Source organism: Netta rufina (genome assembly GCF_964035555.1).
Source record: "Netta rufina genome assembly, chromosome: 2".
Lineage (NCBI taxonomy): Eukaryota > Metazoa > Chordata > Aves > Anseriformes > Anatidae > Netta > Netta rufina.
In genome coordinates, this window is record NC_140124.1 from 105748901 (window position 1) to 105769940 (window position 21040).

General features: G+C 36.2%; 1 protein-coding gene across 11 annotated transcripts in view; it reads right to left on the reverse strand.

The window, feature by feature from the left end:
* ANKRD12 (ankyrin repeat domain 12) overlaps positions 1 to 21040 on the reverse strand; it is a 63355-nt gene that overhangs the window by 20798 nt on the left and 21517 nt on the right. For 8 of the 11 annotated variants that reach the window (XM_084282419.1, XM_084282420.1, XM_084282417.1 and 5 more), the window contains 4 exons: positions 14530 to 14677; positions 5004 to 5150; positions 3569 to 3766; positions 675 to 817 (listed from right to left, as the gene is read on the reverse strand). In XM_084282419.1, coding sequence (XP_084138545.1) covers positions 675 to 817; positions 3569 to 3766; positions 5004 to 5150; positions 14530 to 14677 — 636 coding nt within the window. Of the gene's footprint in view, positions 1 to 674; positions 818 to 3568; positions 3767 to 5003; positions 5151 to 14529; positions 14678 to 15925; positions 16032 to 21040 lie in introns of all 11 variants that reach the window. The other 3 variants (XM_084282421.1, XM_084282412.1, XM_084282413.1) reach the window with 1 other exon arrangement.

The following is a 21040-nucleotide window of genomic DNA, read 5'->3' on the forward strand; positions in this document are numbered from 1 at the left end:
GCTAAGAATGGGGAAATCCAGCAGACAGTGACATGTTCACAAGAAACTTCAAACTTTTCTGATACATGTTACTGAGATGGTCACAAATATGTATACCAAGACCAGATAAGCATTGACATTCTGTTCTCCAAACCTCTACTACAATTCTATGAGCACTCCACCTAAAGACCACTTCCGTTTTGATACCCGTAAGAAACCATTACTAAACACTTAGTGGAAATTTCACAGATTATTGTGTATATGAATAACACAATTATTCATATAATAACATCACAATAGAAATATCAATTATTATACTGTACAATACTGATTATATATTCCGTAATAAACATAAAATACAAGTATTATATGAGAGAGAGAGAGCTTGGAGACATTTTCTTATTGAGAATTCTATACAGTACAAGTCTAAAAGTTCATTAAAATGTGTATTTATTTAAAATAATGTGAAATTTTAAATATTTAAGAAGCAGATGCTAGCACAAGGCATCTTGCAATAGCATTACAGTGAAGAGCAAGATGTAACAAAGCAAAACAAAAAAAATTAAGATGTCCCTAGAACAGCAGAAGCAGCATTATAAAACCCTGCGAGACCGATCTGGACAGTTAGGATTTGTTGTAATGACTGAATATTTCAAACAACTTAGATACTTCCCCTGCTCTCACAGCACACTCACATTTCTATGCCCACTGCTAGCAGAATCATGAAGTGGAGTATCATCATCCAAGCCCTGCGTGTTCACGTCAGCTCCTGCTGCTATCAGGACTTTAGCAACATCATAGTAACCAACATTGCAAGCTTCATGCAGTGGTGTCCAACCTGTAAGGAAGAGTGGTCAGTGTAAGTTTGAAAGGTCAAAGTTTTGTTTGGTTGTTTGTTTTTGGTTTGGTTTTCCACTGTACTATCAATCTATGGCCTTGAAACATTTCAATACACATTCATACACCAGTTCAGAGGAAAGTAATGCCATCTGTTTAATGAATACGTGCTTTACCAATCCTGGCCCTCGCAGCAGTAAGTTATAAATTTTACCATGAATACACTGAACAGAGAAATCAATAATCAAATAAATGAAAAACCTGGCATAAAATCCCCAGATTAAACATGTTAGAAATTCTTTTACTAGTACATATTAGATTGCATTATTAGGTATATATAAATAACATCATCATATATAGAAACAGATTACCAATCATACTATTGGGAAATATGGAAATTGCTACAACCAGTGTACATTTAGAGCCATTGAACGTGTACCAAGTATCACTAATAACATTCAGCAATGATTAGTCAAGATAGCAAGCTGTTAACAAATACTGGCAGGGAACTTCCTCCAGATACTTCTTAGAATATTAGCCCTTCTTAGCAATTTTGATTTCACTTTGATAATCTCAAGCTCACTGCTCATTTTTTTTCAGCAGAGCCTAAAGTGAAGATGATGAGAAATCCAAACCCACACGTACTACATTCCATACCTCAATCTCCTCTTCCCAACTGGATGCATCCCATCATAGCTATCCTGAACTTCCAGGCTATTTTTGATGACTTTCCAAAGACTAGCTCTGGAAAAGGATTCAACTTCTGTCTTAAATAACCGGTGCAGGTCTGGAAGAGTTTACTCACTATACTCCACATTTCGTAAGTAATGGTCTTGTACCTCTGTTCAGAAACCCATGATTTATCCAATACTTCACCAAGGAAATCCCTCATCTTCATCTCTTACTGAACTTCTGACCTTCCACTTGTTTAAAAAATAAAACTGACAGTAGCAGCAAAAAAACAAACAAACAAAAAAGCAACTTCTAACTTACTCTGTAGCAAAACATTTCCTATTGTTTGTAAATTAATTTTTTTTCTCCCATCATCATGTGGATCATTCACTTCCAGCACTGCCTGGCTACCACCTTCTTCTTTCCATTTTCTCGTCATCTGCCCCTTTCCCACTATCCCACAGTGAAAACACTGTTCTGCTCCCAGCCCTTTGATCCCTGCCTTCTTCCCCCTAACAATGACATACTTAATTTTCTCCATAATTCATTCTTCCCCGTGTTTTACTGCTTTGCCTTTCTACCCTATCAAAACGTCCAGCCGGCCAACACTAGTCCTGGCTTGCTCTCAACATCTGTTTCCTTTACTCCTGTCCTCACACAGCAGTATTGTTCTGGCAGATACCCCATGAGCAGGGTTACTTCCTCCATTACTAATTCATTTTCTCCTCCTTTAGTTCTGCCAGCTTCTTAGCTAAAAAACTCTAATTCTCTAAACTTCACTGCATCCTAAATTCATACTTTTTGTCCAATCGTGACTCACTTCTCAAATCCTCCCCCTTTTCTTGACTTCTTCCTTTGCACAGTATTTTGAAGCTCAGCCACCTCTGCTTCTCCCTTTGGATTACCAATGGAAATTATCTCATTTGATCCCAAACACCTCGTCAAGAGTTCTGAATGAAGCCTTTAATGACTTGCTCTCAATCAACTCCTGGAACCAGCTCTCAGCTGTTCTCCTCATGTTTCCATCTACCTTTGAAACCGGTTAAGTATCTGTACTGGGCAGAACTGGGAAGAACTTAAAAAGTTAACTTCTTTCATAGCAGCCCATATGGTGCTCTGTTTTCCAGTTGTGGGTAAACTGTGTTGATAACACACCAGCATTTTGGCTACTGCTGAGCAGCGCTTGCAGTGTCAAGGTCTTCTCCCTCTCTCCCTCCTTTGCCCCCAAGAAAGCAGGCTGGATGAAAAGCTCAACAAGAGCCAGCAGTGCGTGCTTGCAGCCCAGAAGGCCAACAGCGTCCTGGGCTGCATCACCAGAGGGGTGGCCAGCAGGGGAGGGAGGTGATTGTGCCCCTCTGCTCTGCCTTGTGAGGCCCCACCTGGAGTGCTGTGTCCAGGGCTGGGGCCCCCAGCACAAGAAGGATGTGGGGCTGTAAGAGCAGGTCCAGAGGAGGGCCACAAGGATGATCAGAGAGCTGAAGCACCTCTCCTATGAAGAAAGGCTGGGAGAGCTGGGGATGTTCAGCCTGGAGAAGGCTCTGGGATGACCTCACTGCAGCCTTTCAATACTTTAAATGGGCATGTAAGAAAGATGGAGAGCAACTTTTTGCTCAGGCAGAAATGACGCGACAAGGGGGAATAGCTTTAAACCAAAGAGGGAAGATTTAGATTAGCATTAGGAGGAAGTTTTTCACTCAGAGCGTGGTGAGGCACTGGCACAGGTTGCCCAGAGAAGCTGTGGGTGCCCCATCCCTGGAGGTGCTCAAGGCCAGGCTGGATGGGGCTTTGGGCAGCCTGATCTAGTGGGAGGTGTCCCTGCCCATGGCAGGAGAGTTGGAACTGGGTGGTCTTTAAGGTCCCTTCCAACCCAGACCACTCTGTGATTTGATTCTATGAAACAAGATACTATGTACCAGTGTCTAAGCCCAATCATTTTCTTCAAAAAAGAAATCTGAAAAACTCCAATTAATTTTAAATTATATTTTTTCATTTAAATATAGCACAAAGTGAACTAAAACCTGTTAACAACATCAGTATTAATTTTGAATTCATACAGCTAAGCAAGCATGTATCAACTTACCTGCAAAATCTTTTACATTCACATTTGCACCTAAACTGATTAGTTCTTTAACTTGTTTAACATCCCCTCTAATTGCTGCCATATGTAAAGGAGTTTCCCCTCGTTCATTTCTTTTGTTAACTTTGTCTTTTTGTCTTGAAGAGGAAGTTGGAGTTTTCTTCTGTGCTGGTGTTTGTAAGGAATGATTTAAGTTGGAATCTACAAAATAAATTTTTAAATGGTCATTACAAGTTATGTAACAGTATTTTTACTTCATTATAATGCTTGTATGAAAAGATGATAATTATCAGTGAATAATTAAATAAAGGACGTGTTTGACACTTCACGTGTATTAACACAACACCTATTTGCAATATAAAAATGGTGTTTTACAAAGTCTTACTGTTTTTAAAATAGTTTTCAAGAACGGACAAATTCTATCCAAACTACAAAGTTGACATACTCTGGCATAAATTGTTCTTAAACAAGACAAAGCATCACCATGCAGATTAGTCTCTACCCTGCTTCTCTCTTCCTCTGGTATACGTCATCTAGATCTTTAGTGCAAGGCCAGTTTAAGGAATTACTAGCTGTGTGTTGTACCCTGCACTTCCTTAGCTGTGCCAACACAATTACTTTGGGGGGTGGGGAGGTGGGTAGTGAACTAGAGTTTCCTCAGAAAATTTTCAAAAAAGAAAAAAGAAGCTTTAATAACACATGACAGGGAGCTACGGACTATCCGTCTGGTTATTTTCACCTTCATGATTCCTTAGGTTTCATTTCTCAAAGAACACACGCCTATGAGACAGAGACTCCAGTGTTTTATATATGAGGCAGACTTCCCTAGTATGAGAGAATAAACAATATCCCTTTTTCCTCCTAAATTATTTGAGAGTCTCAAGAGCTTTTTAAAAGATACTTCCTCCTTCCATGAAATTGTCTTGCCTTTCTCTACACAGATTTAAACACAGCAGGATACCGCTAACCAATACCAAATTCCTAAATAAATGCAGACATTCACTTTTAAAAAATGCAGATTTTGTAAAAACACATTTTTACAAACAAAAACACATTTATAAAAACAAGATTTTTTTTTTTTAAATACAGCTGGAGCAAGGATAGTTTGAAGTTCTGAGTTAAAAACAAGGCATCTCTCATTAAAGAGGGTCCCCCCCTTTAAATCCTAAGAAGTTGAATCATTTTCCTACTAAATGGAAATCCCACTCCAAAATAGAGACAATGAGACTGTACTTAAACTCCATAAAAAAGTAGCACTTCAGTTTAAATAAGTGCATGGAACAGTGTCTGAGAGGTAAAAAATAAAAATAAAAATAAAATAAAAATAAAATAAAATAAAATAAAATAAAATAAAATAAAATAAAATAAAATAAAATAAAATAAAATAAAATAAAATAAAATGGCAGGAAGAAGAAAACTGTTGGCTATGTAAGATCACCTGGACTGTTGTCTCTTGCTGTCATCTGCATGAGAAGTGCCATCTGCTTGCGCTCTGACAGAGGATAACCAAAAAGGATGCTAACTGGTGCTGATTTCTTGTTTGCAGCATCCTTCTTCGCTTTCTTTTTCTCCGGACCTTCCTTCTCTGGAAATATGAACATTGTAAGGCTCAAATTGCTATTCTGCTATAAACTTTTTCTAGAAGTAAAACCATATTTTCAAGGTACGTGAACTGGTGATTGATGACAGAAGATAAACAGAAATTGCATCTCTAATTTGCTGCATTTGCATTAATTTTGGTTACCTTTTATATTATATTAGGCTAAAAGCTACCGAGTTGAACTACTCAGAGCTGTAAGAAGGAGTACTAAAAATTCTGAAAGATAGAAAACCTGTTGCACCTTGCAGTAAGACTCACAATTTCAAACCTTGGAGAAACAAGTCAGATCCTTAAAAAGTGCTTTAAGATCAGCCAGTTCCCTTCAGCTTCTAATCCAAATTTGCGACTCTTCTCTCAAGACCTCGTGTTAAAAGTTAGGAAAAGACTTCTTAATACAGATATTTGTTAGATAATGGAATACAGGATTTCTTCTCTCATTCTGTTACTTCACCTTAAAAGCACTTTCTTCTTCGAAATTCATACCCTTCCAAAACATACACCTATTTCATATATTTTACATGTATAACTTCTTTTATCAATATTTACTGAAGATATTTGATACTCCACGTCCAACTTTTGAGCCAGGAGCTAAAATTACACATCTGAATACACAGATAATTTCTAAAGCTATCTCAGTACCTAAGAATTCTCACAGATCTCAAGATCAGTTAAGTGCGCTCTGAAATCAGATAAATTTTTAATATATTACAAAATTTCAAAACGAATATTTTATTTGTATAACTTGGAAAATTTGTTTGATCTATATCTTCCATCCTTTTCAAGCATTCTTCCTTCATTTTTTTATACCAATATTTCCTAAACCAAACACAAGCATTCACCTTGAAATATAACAGAAAACAACCGATTTGTGATGTAGTGACTAAATTGATTTTAACTGGAACAATCTTTAATGATCTCAATATCAGATAAGTATAAACTTCCCATGCATCATATTTCTTTTCCTACAACTATTTTCCATACACCTCCCTACCTTGTAACTGTATTTTCCGGAGATGTAATAGTTTGCGTTTATGCATAGTGAAGACCATTCACGTCATGTAATTACCTCAGCTTTCCAGAAAATTGCTCTTTTTTTTTTTTTGTCTGAGAAAGTTCTTGTCAAATTTAGCATTTTCTATTTCATTAAGGAGCTTAATATTACGTGTTAGATATGTAACGTCTACCTTTTTCTTCAGCCCCTAAGGTTATTGCTTGAAAGTAAACATCCTTGGTTATTTCAAATTAAAATTTTTGAAAGCAGTGCAAAAAAAAAAATATCTAATTGATACTATCAAAAAGGAACAGCCTTTTCTAAAATAGGCTCAAATTAACAGAACATCTCAAAACTCTGAGCAAATACTTCCCTTGGTTCCCTTCCCTAGAAGCCCAGGGTCATCATGAGCTTCTAATTCTGCAGCACCCTCTCCTTTTGGTCGATTCCCTGCCTTCCACGTTCCTGACATACCTTGAAACAGTCAGACATTGCTCTGCACCCTACAGACACGGGGAACCCCAATTCACCCTCCAGACTGGACTACTGAGCACAGATAAGGGAAGGATTCAAGAAGGAGGAAGGTCGTCTGTTGGCTGCTTTCTCCTCTGTGACTAGCTAAGCCATAAACTTTATGCTGTTGTTTAAGATCTAAAAATTACAATCAAGAATATGTAAAGAGAAAGGGGAAAAAATGTTGGACTCATGAACTGGGTTTGACTCTATGAAAATGCTAAAACTTGGTCAGGGATTGTTACTGTTAGTAAAATAAGCTTGGTTGCCACACTGATGACTTTAGTTCTTTGTGCAGCACCTTCTCGCATCTTACCCTTACTGTAATCAATTATCATCTGATAAGGCACTGCTCATCCAGTTTTAGTTAACCTTAGTATTTGGGGACATATTAAAAAAACATGGAAAGTGCAGTTAAGGTACAGTTGGAGGGGAGGGGATGGATTTTATTTCATCACTGTCCTTGTGATTATATTGATCTTCCAGTTTCCTTTCCAACATCTCAACCTCAAAGCACCTGTAAGATAAAAGCTTCATTAAAAATCTGCTATCTGCAGAAGATGAAAATCTCAAAAGACTCCACTGAGGCAAACTTCACTTCACTGCAAACTTTCTGCAGAGGAGCAAAAATTAATAAAAATTACAAGTAAGAAGCTTAAGTCCCACTGAGGTTCCTAAGCATGTACCATTCCACACTTCATTAATCCCCAAACTGACCTTTTTTATCTTTTGATATTCTCTACTTGTTTCCAGCCCTCTCTCCGGGCCCCTCCTCATTTCATTCATTTCCTCTTAACTCATTTTCTGCCTTCCTAGCCCTCTCTAAATCTCACCTTCTAGGTTTGCTTATATACAAAGGCTCCAATAGTGCAATGCTCTAAAGGCACAGAAAGCCATGCAACCAGTGTACATTTTCAATTCCATACTGACCAAATAAGAAATATATGCTTTTACAGACTGAACGATTATAATAAGATTATTTTAAGAATGGAAAGGAGCAGACATACATATAAAACCTACAAATTTATCCATGTTTAAAAAGGAAACAAGGAGATCCCTTTTACATATGTAATTGTTGAGATTTTTCTGAACTGCATGCATCTCACACTTCTGAACATCTAAAAATACATACAATATCTAAATCAAGCCTGCTTCCCTGTTTGTAGAAAGTCTGCATATAGGAAAACTTAAAGAAAACCTACGATGAAATTTTACTTTCAGCTTTTCAATGCGATTATGCTGTTCTCTCTCCGAGGAGAGCATACTCTGTAACCTTCATCGGCTTATTTAGTATTTCCAACAAAACAGCATATTTCAGTTTGTCTGGCACGATTTGCTGTTTCTTAGTTTATGCTATTTACCACTTATGATTCTTTTTCACAACAAAACAAAACAAAACACACATTCATTTGCATTCTGAATCATTCATAACAATTTTATAACTATATTCAGCTTGGGAAAACAATACATCCAAATGATAGCGTGGGTTTTGTTTGTTTATACTTTTATTTTTTTTTAAATCATTTTACTAGAAATACCTATTAAGCATATGAGTGAAATTCAATCATGTATCATGTTTAGTGTTGTGAAACAACACCGAAGTCCTACCCAATATTCCAAAGCTTTTCACTGGTGCAATAGTGTTTACAGAGCATTTCTAGGTCTTACCAATTGCTCTCACCAAGTAGATGCTAGACTACGTATGGATTTTCAGAAAATCTGAACAGTTCAATACACAAAATGAGTATGACCAACAATAAAGAAACAAAAAAAAAAAAAAAAAAGTGTCTTGGGACTACAGCAGGTGCACCTAATAATCCATTTACTGGAGTACATCCGGCAAGAAGCTAGTAATTTTTCCCCAACTCCAGTTCTCATGCATATGGCCTAGATTTAAACTAGAGGATAAAAACAAAACAAAACAAAACACAGAACAAATGTGTGGAAGGAATCGAAGGGGAAATAGTAGGGCATATAAAAGAGAAATTTAGATAAACTAAAAAAAAAAGACTACTTTTTTGATCCAAGAAAAACAACTCTACAACTGCTGATAAAGACGTTATACAAAGCCACAGAAAAATCTTACAAATGATTGGGAACTCCCATTGCGCTTATTGCACAATAGATTATTTGTTTTCACTGCCCCAAGATTATCATCACACTACACTTCATTTAGCAGGAAAAATACTAACTTAACAATCTAAAGCCTTGGCTATTTAATTATTCTTTATCTGGTGTTAAACAAAAACTTTTCACAGCCATGTTCTTGATGTCCATACAATTTGAACGGTAATAACTTCCTTAATATAGAGATAATATCAGTTTGAGAAATTAAGGTCATACAAAATTTCACTTATAAAACTGTTGAAGTCAATTTTTAAAGTTTTTTTTTTTTTTTTTTAAGTTTTGAATATTTTGTTTTCAATGTCTATGAAGTGCAAATATCTTCTTTCATATTCACTTTCTTGTCACTTTTTGATATTCTTCAGTAGTTAGGACATCAGGGAATTTCTTACATGTTATTAACTACAATCCAAACTCTTCAAATGGATCCATGTTTGATTTTCTTTATTAAACAACCTTCATAATATGCAACTAAATCTATTTGGACAACATTCCTTGTAATATTTTCCTTTTGCAGTGTAAGTTTTCCACATAACACTTAAAAAAAAAAAAAAGTTCAAAAATAGTTATGTGAAACAGTGTTATAACTGCATTTAAGCACTTATTTTTATATAAATTCATGAAATTCACTCACACTTTTGAAATGTACCGGCAGCAAAAACATCATCAGCAATTACTTTAAGAGAAAGTATGCTTCACAGATAATGTCCCAAGACAACTGATAATGTACCTGTTTGTTTTGGATTTGGATAAGTTACAAACACTGGATCAACTTATTTCTAAGTGGTTTAGGAAAATAAGTTGGTAAATAAAATTACATATGGATTCCTCAAAACAAATCATGCCAAACTGACAGAGTATATCATTTTGTAAAATAATCACTTTGGTGGATAAAGGAAAAAGCAAACAGAGCAAATTCCAACTTCAGGGCTTGTTCCAATTCTACTTTTACATCAAACTCCTGTCAGTGCAAATTATAAGGAATAACTGCACCAAGAAATAGGACCACATGAAGCTAAAATATAAACTGCTTGACATAAAATAAACACGTCTACAGAAGCTAAATCATTAAGTGATGTAGACCAAGACACTAATATCCTTATTACTGGCAACAGTAGAAGACAGGTCATGGTGATCAAATCTGCAGATGAAGTTATTATTTTTAAGAGAAACACATCAAGATTGACTGCTGCTTCCTACACTCAGTTAAAGACTAGAACGTGATGCAGGGAACTTGTTGTATACTGTACACTTCAGAGAAATTTAAGGTACTGTTGTGATGCTTAATTAAGTTAATAGCAGATATTTACTGAAACTTATATACACATGCACAAAGACACATCTACTTTCCTGTCTCTGGCTCATACATTAGGTAAAGAAACTTGTCACGGTTTTAACAGCTGAAATCCAGCAAGTAGTACCACAGTTGTCCAAACAGTCCTTTTAGCAGCCCCACTAGCCTGTCTATAGGAAGCATACATATATGCACTGTTAGGATGAGGTACACATGGAACAGTCTTCTCTGGATATCTATTACATGCTAGAAGAAATGACTGTGTTATGCTTGGACTACGTTAAAGGCAGGAATTGCTGAGGTCAGATAACAAAACCAAGGTATTACCACAAACAGAAAATCTGGAAGACGTTATTTCCAAGGAAAGCGACAAATTGGTGTGTAACTGTAACTCTTACTGTTCTTTGTGAATAATCAACTATGTAACAAGATTAAAAAATGCCTATTCTTAAAATGCCTATACTTACCTTCACAGTGAAAATATTTTTCCAATCTGCAGTTACATGTAATTACATAGAGAAACACAAATTTGTTTCTTCAGATTAGTAAGGTGGTGCAAGCAAACAAACTTGTCCTTTAAGATAGTAGCACTTGCCTGCTGTGTTCTCACTCAGATAATCTATCACAAAAATGGATTATTTAAGAATAACCAAATCAATTAAATTACTGAAATTTAAAGAATGCTATTTAAGGACTCTAAATAAGTAGTCTTTCATGCAAATGGTGATTTTGGATTGGGAAACTTCAAATCAGGGAACTTATTAAAAAAAGTTACGAAAAATGTTTCTTGTTCCACCATCAATTCCACCAGTCTTATGCAAATCTTAAATGTAAAATCCTCCATAAGGTTATGGGAAATTAACTTCAATAAAAGTTAAAGCTACACTGCAATTAAATTTGACACACACACACAAATATATATAGCATTAGCTTTTTGTGGTTGCTCTTGATCAAAGAATGGGGATGTTGTAACAGAGACTTCAGCTTAGGAGAAGCATCCAAACAAGGACAGCACACGCAAGCCAGATCTGCTCAAACAAATAACAGCAGTATAATAGACACACACCTGCACAATAAAAGAAAGTAAGAATAGGGCTCTGTTGATTAAAAATTGGCACACAGTGCCATTCCAGGTGCTGGAGCTGTCCCATAACAGATCTCCCACAGCTCATGTTATAAATCAGCTTAAATCTGCAGACTTAGCTACCGCAGGCATCTCAGCTGGCATTGCATGCCTACATTTAGTCAACAGGATTAGGTCCTAGCCAGTATGAAATTATTAAGAAAGGAACCTACAAGCTAGATATGAAAATATTTTTCATTAATTTAATGCACCAGTTTCCTAGGCAAAAGCTAATACAACTAATTTAAATGCAAATCTAAATAAACAGCAAGACTAAGCATTGCTCTAGACTCTTACGGGACACTACAAATGCAGTTTGTTTTCAGACTTCCCAAAACTGACTGGACGTAACATTTACTTTATAACAGCTTAGTAGGAATCAATTTTTTAAAATACATTTCCAAGTGAAGTTAACATCCTTTTGGATGTCCATGATTATCATCACTTATATAGTTTCTTGACAATACCTGAATGAAAAGAAAAAAACAAAACACCAAACACAAAACCAAAAACCATACCACAAGAAACCAAAAATATCAGGAAGAGGAAGCAATAGGTGGAATTTAGGGGTAGGGAGAGAGGCTGAAGCTGGTGAGAGAAACATGTCACAAGAGGCAGCATTTCAATCCAAAGGAGAGAAACCGGATAAAAATTAGTATTTGTCAAATAAAGGTGATTAAAAAAAAAAAAAAGAAAAAAAAAGACAAAATCTTAGTTTATGTATGCATATTCTGGAAATAGAACTGAGACAAGTCCAGTGATGTAGTGCTCTAAAAATAAGATATTCCCATTTTTCCAGTAACTCATTTACCTTCCTAAATAGGAGGGAACCCAATTATCATGGGGTTTCTATCATCAGCTAGCAACCCTATCATGTGTCTTGGAGATAAACCATTTATTATGAACAGTTGTTCACTAAATTAGAACTCTTACCCTAAATTTACTTTTCATGGCACTCCTTGATTTTTGTTCACCCAGAGATGTTTTTAGATGACGCCAAGTCTCTAAAAACATTTGGAAAGCAAACTCAATGGTGTTTTATTGATTACAAATAAACTATTTAGCAAACTAGTGAGAACATTTTTACTATACTTAACTCTGAAAAAAAATATATTGGAAGTCAATTAAAAGTAAAACAACAAGGAAAGGATAAAATACATCCTGGAACTATAATGGACAGGGTGAAGAATGCAGTAGTTCCACAATTTTTCTGAACTTTTCTTATTATGAATTGTGTACATAACCTCTGATCATCTTCCCTAGACTGCTTCTACAGATTTTCAACATGTACCAGAAGAAAACAGAATCCTGCTCCCCTGTTTTTTTTATTATTATTATTTTTAAGAAAACAACACCCCTTTCATCCCCCCAACCCACTAGTACTACTAGCTAACAAGAAGCATTTCATCCCCTCTTCTTGATTCCATATCTGGTTACTCTGTCACCTCCAAAACTTTCTTCCTTCCCAAATAATATTTGCCATTCTCTGTACTTAGTTAGCAAGGAGACACTTCTGCCAGAGGTAAGAGTTCAGCAGCTTGGCAGCAATATGTAAGTGGTTAATGCTCACTGGTCTAATCCAATTGGTTAGGTACAGAATCAGCAAGACAAGAATTGTTCTTTGTTGTTGTTTATTTGGTTTTGGTCCCAGTAATGGTCCCAGCCTCTATGGCCTTTGGAAAGCCTAGGTACCAAGTTCCTCACCTGTGAAACAGGACAGTTATCTTGCCTTCCTTCCTCAGCAGTAATGCACACAGAAGTTTGCAACATGTCAACAATGAATCAGACAATAAGCACTGATGTTTGCTACACAATAATTAAGAGTTATGTGCCTTCCATTGTTCTGTAAAGTATTTCTTGCCCCTACTTGAACCGTTTCCATCATCCCTCTGCTACAACTTAAAAAGGTTTTGTAGTGTATGCACTGCACTGTCTGTGCTTGTCTAGACAGCTAGACTAATCCATCTTGTTTGCAGCAACTGTGACAATAGATGCTAGAGCAAGAGAAAACACAAAATTTTACATTACCTTACAAGATGTTGTGACAATGAATTAAAGCTGATGGAGATGGTGAGAAATGACAAAAGATTTCCAACACAGAACACATTAAATAAGTGCTAAAGACTATTTCTAAATACATTTAATTCCACTACAAAAAAACAGTTATGGTATAACACCAAACAATAAAATCAACAAAGCAAATGCTGGGAGCGTACATATATAACTTACACATGGTCTTTTCAGAATCAAGTGGTATTATGAATAGGATACGACTGTAGAATTCTGTAAACACACTGAAAACTGAGCTTTAAATCCAAAAGTTCTGGTTTGCAATGCAACTATTTCAAATTTGGATTTTATACCACATTCTCTTTACATTAACAAAAATATGTTTGTAACATCCAAGAATCAAATTGTCTGCAATAAATCAATCCTGGATGAAAAGTATGTACTTAGGTACATAACTAGAATTAAATACAAGTATGTTAATTAATTAACTTTTCTGAAAAAAAAAATGTATTAAGTACTATATGAGAAACTGTCAGACTGAACTGGTGAGAAATCTGGGGAGCAGACTTTCTGGTGACCATCCAGAAGTCTTGGATACTGTCTTGCTGGCAACATAACTATTACTGGACTACTGCATATACTTAATTAGGTTAATTATACTCTTGGAATTACATTTAGATTCCTCCATCTTGATTCGAAAAGAGCCATGTTAAGAATGATATTTTGAAGTCTTCAAATCAGTTGTAATAGAATATGCTTAAGTCAGGAAAAACTACCAGCCTGTGCAGAAAAGGCATCCTGAGCAGATCAGAGGAGCTCAAACTGAAAGAAGTTTGTTCTCCATAGCTAGTTCAGTTAGTTCCATAACCTTAGCAACTTTTATATATAGGACAGAACACTCCCCATCTTCCCCCCCACCAACAACAGGCTACGAAAAGCTAAGATCTGTGTCACAAATCAAGGCACTTGCACATCTTTCCATCAGTTTACTGCAAGCAAATTAAGCAAATGGACCTCTAGAGATGACCATGAAAATAAAGACTTAATGACTAAAATGGAAGCAAAAGAACAAGGTTAGGAAAGATCTGGAAAATGTAGATAAACTATGATAGCATGCTAGCTTTTGGTAACATCTGATAGGATGAAAGCCTATCAGACGGAGATGCAACAATCAGAAGCAAGCAAGCAACGTTTGTACTTAGTATCCTTTTTAGAGGGAAAAATCAATGTAAAAACATAATATACAATTAATTAAAATAGGATGTATTTTACCAACAAATAATTAGTTAAGGAAATAAAAAGGTTCTACCTGTGTCTGAATTGCGATCTTCATTTCTGGATGGACTAATAGTAAAAGGAAGTTTACGTTTCATGGAAGACTTTTCTTTCATCTCCTTCCCCACATCACTCCTATCCACTTTTGGAGTTTTGCTGTAGGATGCAATCTTGTCCTTGCTCTAATATAAATAAAAAGTATACTAAGTAATTTTTGCATAAAGCAGGAGAGTCTCATAACGTATACAGACTGAAAAGACTGCTATGTGAGAGCATATGTGCAAGTACTTGTATCATTACATAGTAGCTCATTCAAAACCTTTTAAGGTAACCTTACTGAAAATAATCAATAGCATTTCTTTCCTTTTAAAGTGAGAATCTTCTGTGTTATATCTACTTCCAGGTACATCACTGTAGAACTGTTGTTTGCTACTTGAGCCTTCATTAATGGTCAAAGGAACAACACCAACTGGACAAGACTTTGCTAAGTCTCAGAACCTTTAATGACCACGCCAATTTGTTTCCCTGACTATAGCACAATAATCACATTAACAGTACATTAAAAGCCCACACTGCCGTTCAGACTGAACAATAACACAATAACAAAACCCCCTAAGAACCTTCCCCTGCCTCCTCCCCATCCCCAAACCCATCCATACAGAGAGCTTCCCTTCCATTTCAACAGGGATAGTTAGTGCACCATCTTCTGAAGCAAAATTTTCCAAGAACATAGACAATCTGTACCAAAATTTTATTTAACTGGTATGAAATTCATGAAAAAATAGGTACAATTTGGAATTTTTAGGTGCATAAATCTAGTATTTTTGCTTATAAGACATTTTACAATAAACAGAGAAAAACGGGATGGACTCAATAATTTATGATAAATTGTTTGATAATCTAGGAGCTTGAAGTATGGAAAAGGCAGCAAGTTAGTAAGATGAATGCTTAAAAGATCCCTCTGCAAAGCCCAACATTTTTGCATACCAATCAAGAGCCAATGCAGAGAAATGACATTTTCTCTTCATTATGTGCTGTAGAGGTACATTATTCAGTTACCCCAACTCCACAGCTCTGTATTATTCAACAGCTGATCGAGTGAAAACACTAGTAGGTTCATCTTCTAAAGGTAGAAGAGGAACATACACTTACTTGCCAATCAGCGCAAAACTAAAGGCTGTTCCTTCGTGCTTTTGAAGCAAGAAGTTAAAAGATTTATTCTGATTAGAGGAAACTAGCAAGCAATGCCAAGCAAAGGCACTCAAGAGCACTCGTCCTCTATTTTAAAACATAGGCAGGTAAGAAGGGTAGCTTGATTATATCATCTGATGCTCCGAGTTTAAACTGTCACCTAGAGGACAGGCAGCAATGATTACAAAGAGAACCCACAAACATCCCCCCTACGTGGTTCAGACAACAGATGTCCGTACCAGGGAAGTCACAAAGAAGGGTAGGAATCAGTCTATTTAAGGAGAATTCCTGAAGTAGCGGGCTGATGCCCCCAGAGAAACCTATAGTCAGTCCAAGTTTGGAAACCTGGAAAAAAAAAGCAAAAAATACGCCCCTTACCCATCTCTCCCCCCAAACCAGAACAAGCCAAAACAGAAAATAGAACCCACATACCAAAACCACCCCTCTCCAAAACCCCAAAGAAAGCAAACACCTCCCCAGGCCTTTTCCTTAAATGCTAGAAGAAAATCTAGAAAACCCTAAAATTCCCCTAAGCTCTTGGTAGGTAAAATGTGAATGTTATTACCTTTAAATGAAGCTAACCAATCTAACAGAACTGATCATTAATGTCTGCAAACACACATATCCATTGACAAGGACAGACCCAAACTACATTAAGTCCACTCTGAGCTCTTCTACTAAAGTCTTCCACTTCTGCCCAGTCTCACCAGGAGCATTCTTTCCTCGTCCCAAACAGCTTAATCCAGTTATTTCTCATACATACCTATAAGAATCTCCCACAACGTGATAGAATGGCATTACATTTTTATTGCTGTCTTTAGGATATTATCTTACATTAGTTACAAGGCAAAAGAAAGCATCAGTTAAGATTTGTAAACAAGAAACACTCAAATAACTGGTTTAACTTTGTTTTGTAGAAAAAAGACAAGCCTTTCCCAATTGGAAATCCTTAAAAAGCAACATTTTTTTAGAACTGGTTAGTTCTAAAACTAATTAGCAGGTGTTTAAAGAAGCACAAGCTGCTAAAATAATTTGATAACTTTGCATTTATTCCTGTGTACATGCATTATGTGAAACCTGATTGGCACACTACTTTTGTTTCTGTTTTGTTAATCACTGAATATTCATTTGTATGATCATCTACTTAAAAGGAGAGTGTGCTCAAAATGTATACTTTCAGACAAATAAAAATGCAATGAAGTGAAAGAACAGGCTGCACACAATACACAGAAATTACAAGACACATCTTAGAATGAGTATTTTGCTCCTTAGCTATTGTGGAAATAAACATTTATCCTTTTCAAATGAGAAGTATCCTAAAATTTGCACCTCTTTACGTGATGTTCATTGGATTAAATGTACTTGCTTTGAAAGCAAGCAAGTTTCCCACTCTGTGAGAAACAAAATATATTAAAATGGTATATAGCAGAGTACTCGATAAAGCTTTAAATCAAGTAAGCTTCCAATAAAAATTTGGCAGTGACCACATACAAACAATAAAGCACACCGAATAGGCTAAAGGGCTACTTAGAGCGTCATGAACAACCAGGGGCTGCCTTTCCAATCCGAAGGATGCAATGAACAAACAGGCTGTCTGAGAAGTCAGTGCCAAACCCAATGCTATTTAGTATTTCCAGTGACAACGCTGATAGAGATGCAATTAGGTATGCAGACAGTATCACGCCTGGGCAAGAGGGAGATGCAAAGGTCAATAGCAAATTAAAAATATAATCACTAGCGAATTTGTAGAGCAGTCTTCATTTGATAATAGTTTAAATACAAAACAAAAGGAAAAGAACGGGATAAAAACAAGGTTCTTCAGACTCTTCAAAGACCCCACATTAAAATTCAGGTAACTCGTAACAGCCTTCTGGATTCAACTTCAAGTAAAGGAAGGCAAGAGGAGGCAGCACGCCCTGTGGGTTAGAACAGGTACTTCAGCTTAAAGAGCGAGCATTCCCTGTTTCACCTACTCCTGGTCCCACCTACATCTTTTTCAGGGTCCATGCAGGGTTCAAAATTCAGCCTGAATAAGTCTATTGATTAGCTTCCTGTGATCCACAAATGTAAACTAAAATGAAGCTGACACCTTTCCTTCAGGGGCCTATAATTCAGAACATCTGTGGATTTTCTATGGCAGATCAGTCATCTAAACTACCAACTGAATAAAACATTGAATAAAGACATGGTAATGTTCAGATCCGTAAACTAAAAAAGTGCTCCAAAACAAAATGCATTGCATATTCTCCTTGTCCACTAGACTTAGAGAACGTTTAATGGCTTTAGACTACAAGAGGCAAGTAAAGGTAATTTACCTTTCCACTCTTTCCAACTGCCCAAGGAGACTGTGGAGTTTCCACCAGTCAAGGCTTCAAAGCAAAGGTCTGGCCAAGATTTGTCAAGAACCGTGTACAGCTTGGTGTGCTCTGGGGCAAATGGATGAACCAGAGCTGCGCATCTCACTGTAAATCGAACGCACGCCTCACTGGGAGGTGTAGTGACGAGAAGAATTTTCTACCTCAGCAAAACCATACTGGTGTGCTACCATGAGGCCATTTGTAATCTGTTCCACAGAAACAGTCTCAGGAGGCTAACAAACAGCAGCCTGGACAATCTCTTAATATCCCATTCCAGCTCTATTTTCTGCTATGTCTGCAATCAATGACAATACACGAAAGGAGACAACGCAGTGCCATATAATTTATAATCTAGCAGATGTACGAAACCTCAGTAGAATGAGCATTTCTTTCTGCCTATCAAAAATAATTACATACTGAAGCACGTTCTGCATGGTACTAAAATGGCTTTGGGAATAACTATTGTTGGAGCCTTCTAAGATGAGATTTACTTTTTACAAAGCGAAAATGCATTTCTTCTTTGGACCACAGATCTACCTTTTACTCACAGACTTTCTGCCATTGAAGATATACATTCAGAAAAATTAAAATTTCCTTATGTTTTTAAAATACCTCTTGCAAACACTGAAGGATCTACCTGTTGTACAGTCTTATCAATTTTTATGTTCATAGGGCATAAAGCAACAAAAATAGAAACATGTATAACATATATGCTAGAATCTCGTTTTATTAACCTGAATATTACTCCATGCATGTTCTTAAGTTCTCAAAAGAACTAAAAAAAAAAAATAGCTAGTTCACATAGCTATTTACTGGTTATCAGAACAGCATAGTAAATATCAACTTTCACTCAACAATTATGAAAGATTAAGTCCTGTAGCAACAGTAACTTTAGGACTGTTGAATATAGGAACACCTATAATTAAACTACCTATCTTCCATCCATTTAGTCAGAGAAATTAAGCTCTACAAGTAGTTCAAAAATACTTCTGCACCAACAAACTTGTATTAGTGGACACAGAAGTAAGAAAAAGTTTACATGTCGAAGTGCAGAAGTGGTCCGATTGCACTCTCCTACCAAAATTTGATTTGAAAAGAAAGCCATAGCTACATGAAAAATAGAATGCATTTTTTATACTAAGGACCACTAAAAATTTTTACTTCTGTATTCTTTATACCTGCAGCATCATCACCTCCTTACAGTATTACATTAGGTTAACTAATCTAACTTTTTCATAAGAGGTTCTAATGCTTAAAATACTATTGCTTTTAAATCCATGGTTGCAGATATGTACATATGACATATCTGAATACATATCTTTATCTGCTTTACAGAAATTTCAACCACTTTCTAAGGATACTTCACTTTAAATAATCACTATCCAATTTTGCCTAATCCATCTTCACTTTAGTTTCATGTTTGTGCAATACAATTTTGCCCCTTGATTTACTTTGTTTCTAGCTCAAATTTTAGTGTTACCCTGTTGTCTGTTGAATTTCAAGTCATTTTCCAGGCTGAATCCAAATGATTACATTTTGGCAATATTTTGTCTATTTTTTTCCTAATACAGGAGGAGAAACTGCACATTATTGAAGCGCCAGCTGAACACTACTGCCTATTGCTTGTTCTTCTGTTGAAGAACAGTGTGTGTGTGACTTATGTGACTATTTACTATCTTAATCATATATTCATTTTTTCCTCGAAATAAGGACAAAAGTAACCAAACTGCACTTATGCTAAAAACGTGAACACAGGAAGGTTAACTGCAATGCTTATGAAATTCTGTAACGCTATTGAGGATCTCAGTTTTTCAGCACTATTTATTGTTATTATTGCCGTACAACCCTAAACCAAATCCTACACGAGTCTCAAATTACATCTCAAACAACATGCCAAGGTAGATAGTGAACAAGACTGAATGCAACAAAGGGAGCAGTTTGTCAATTTATTTTTTGGTATCCATGTAATTAGTCCACATAGCCATGTCCTTGGTCAAACTTCCACTTCCTCCTGGGCTTTAAGATGCCAGTGAAGGCTGGATTACTTGGGAAAACTAATCTCAAATACTGAGCAACACAACGTGTTTGTCCATGTTTCTAATTAGTGCACTGTACAGTCTTAGCGACATTCATTTCCTTGTTAGAGCAACCAGCTACGGACAAACCACCACCACAACCAAAGTGACAATGGAAATGTTTCATGTGACTACTCAAAATAGGAAGTTAATTTAGTCCTTTCTAAATCGAATGAAAATTTGCCATATTTCCACCTCCCCTACCTGGTGCTTAAACAAAGGACACCGTGTTCAGCTTTCTCTTTCCTGGAAAAATTACTAACTTCATTCATAACAACTACTACCTTTGTGCAGCTCTTTTGCCAGAATGTATCTGCATTTCAAAAGCTTACCCAGCTTTTGCAGAGATAGCAGGATATGGGTGTTAAATGGCTCAGCAGAGGGACCGGTTTATAGCGATCAGAGACAGGAGATTACTGCAGAGAAAGATCTCAAGGCAACCAGCAAACACTGAACTGGGCATAAGGGTCACTGCTAAGGCAGCTCCTTTGGCAATGGCTGCAAATTCACCAGTCACTGGCATCATTTTTCTGCTATAGTAGCACGCAACAGGGAGAGGAGAGTCAGAGGTGGGGCATGGAAGAGGAAAGGAGGCCTCAACACTAAACACTTGTTTTGACAAGTTGATTTATTTTTAACTCAGACTGCAGAGCTCTTTGTATGTAAAATTCAGAGCTTATGGATGAAGAAAGTAATTTGAACTATAAAAATATGAACATCTATTTGTATACACATAAACCTATAAATAAACGCATTCCAAGCATTTCAAGCTGTATCTTTAGCATAGAAACAAGAAAATTTAGAACTTGACATATTCCAGAAAACCCACTATTTCTTTTTTTATGCAAGTGAAAAGATGAAAACATGCTTTAACCTGTTCTAGATTTTTTTTTTTAATTAAAAACACATATAAAACTTGAAA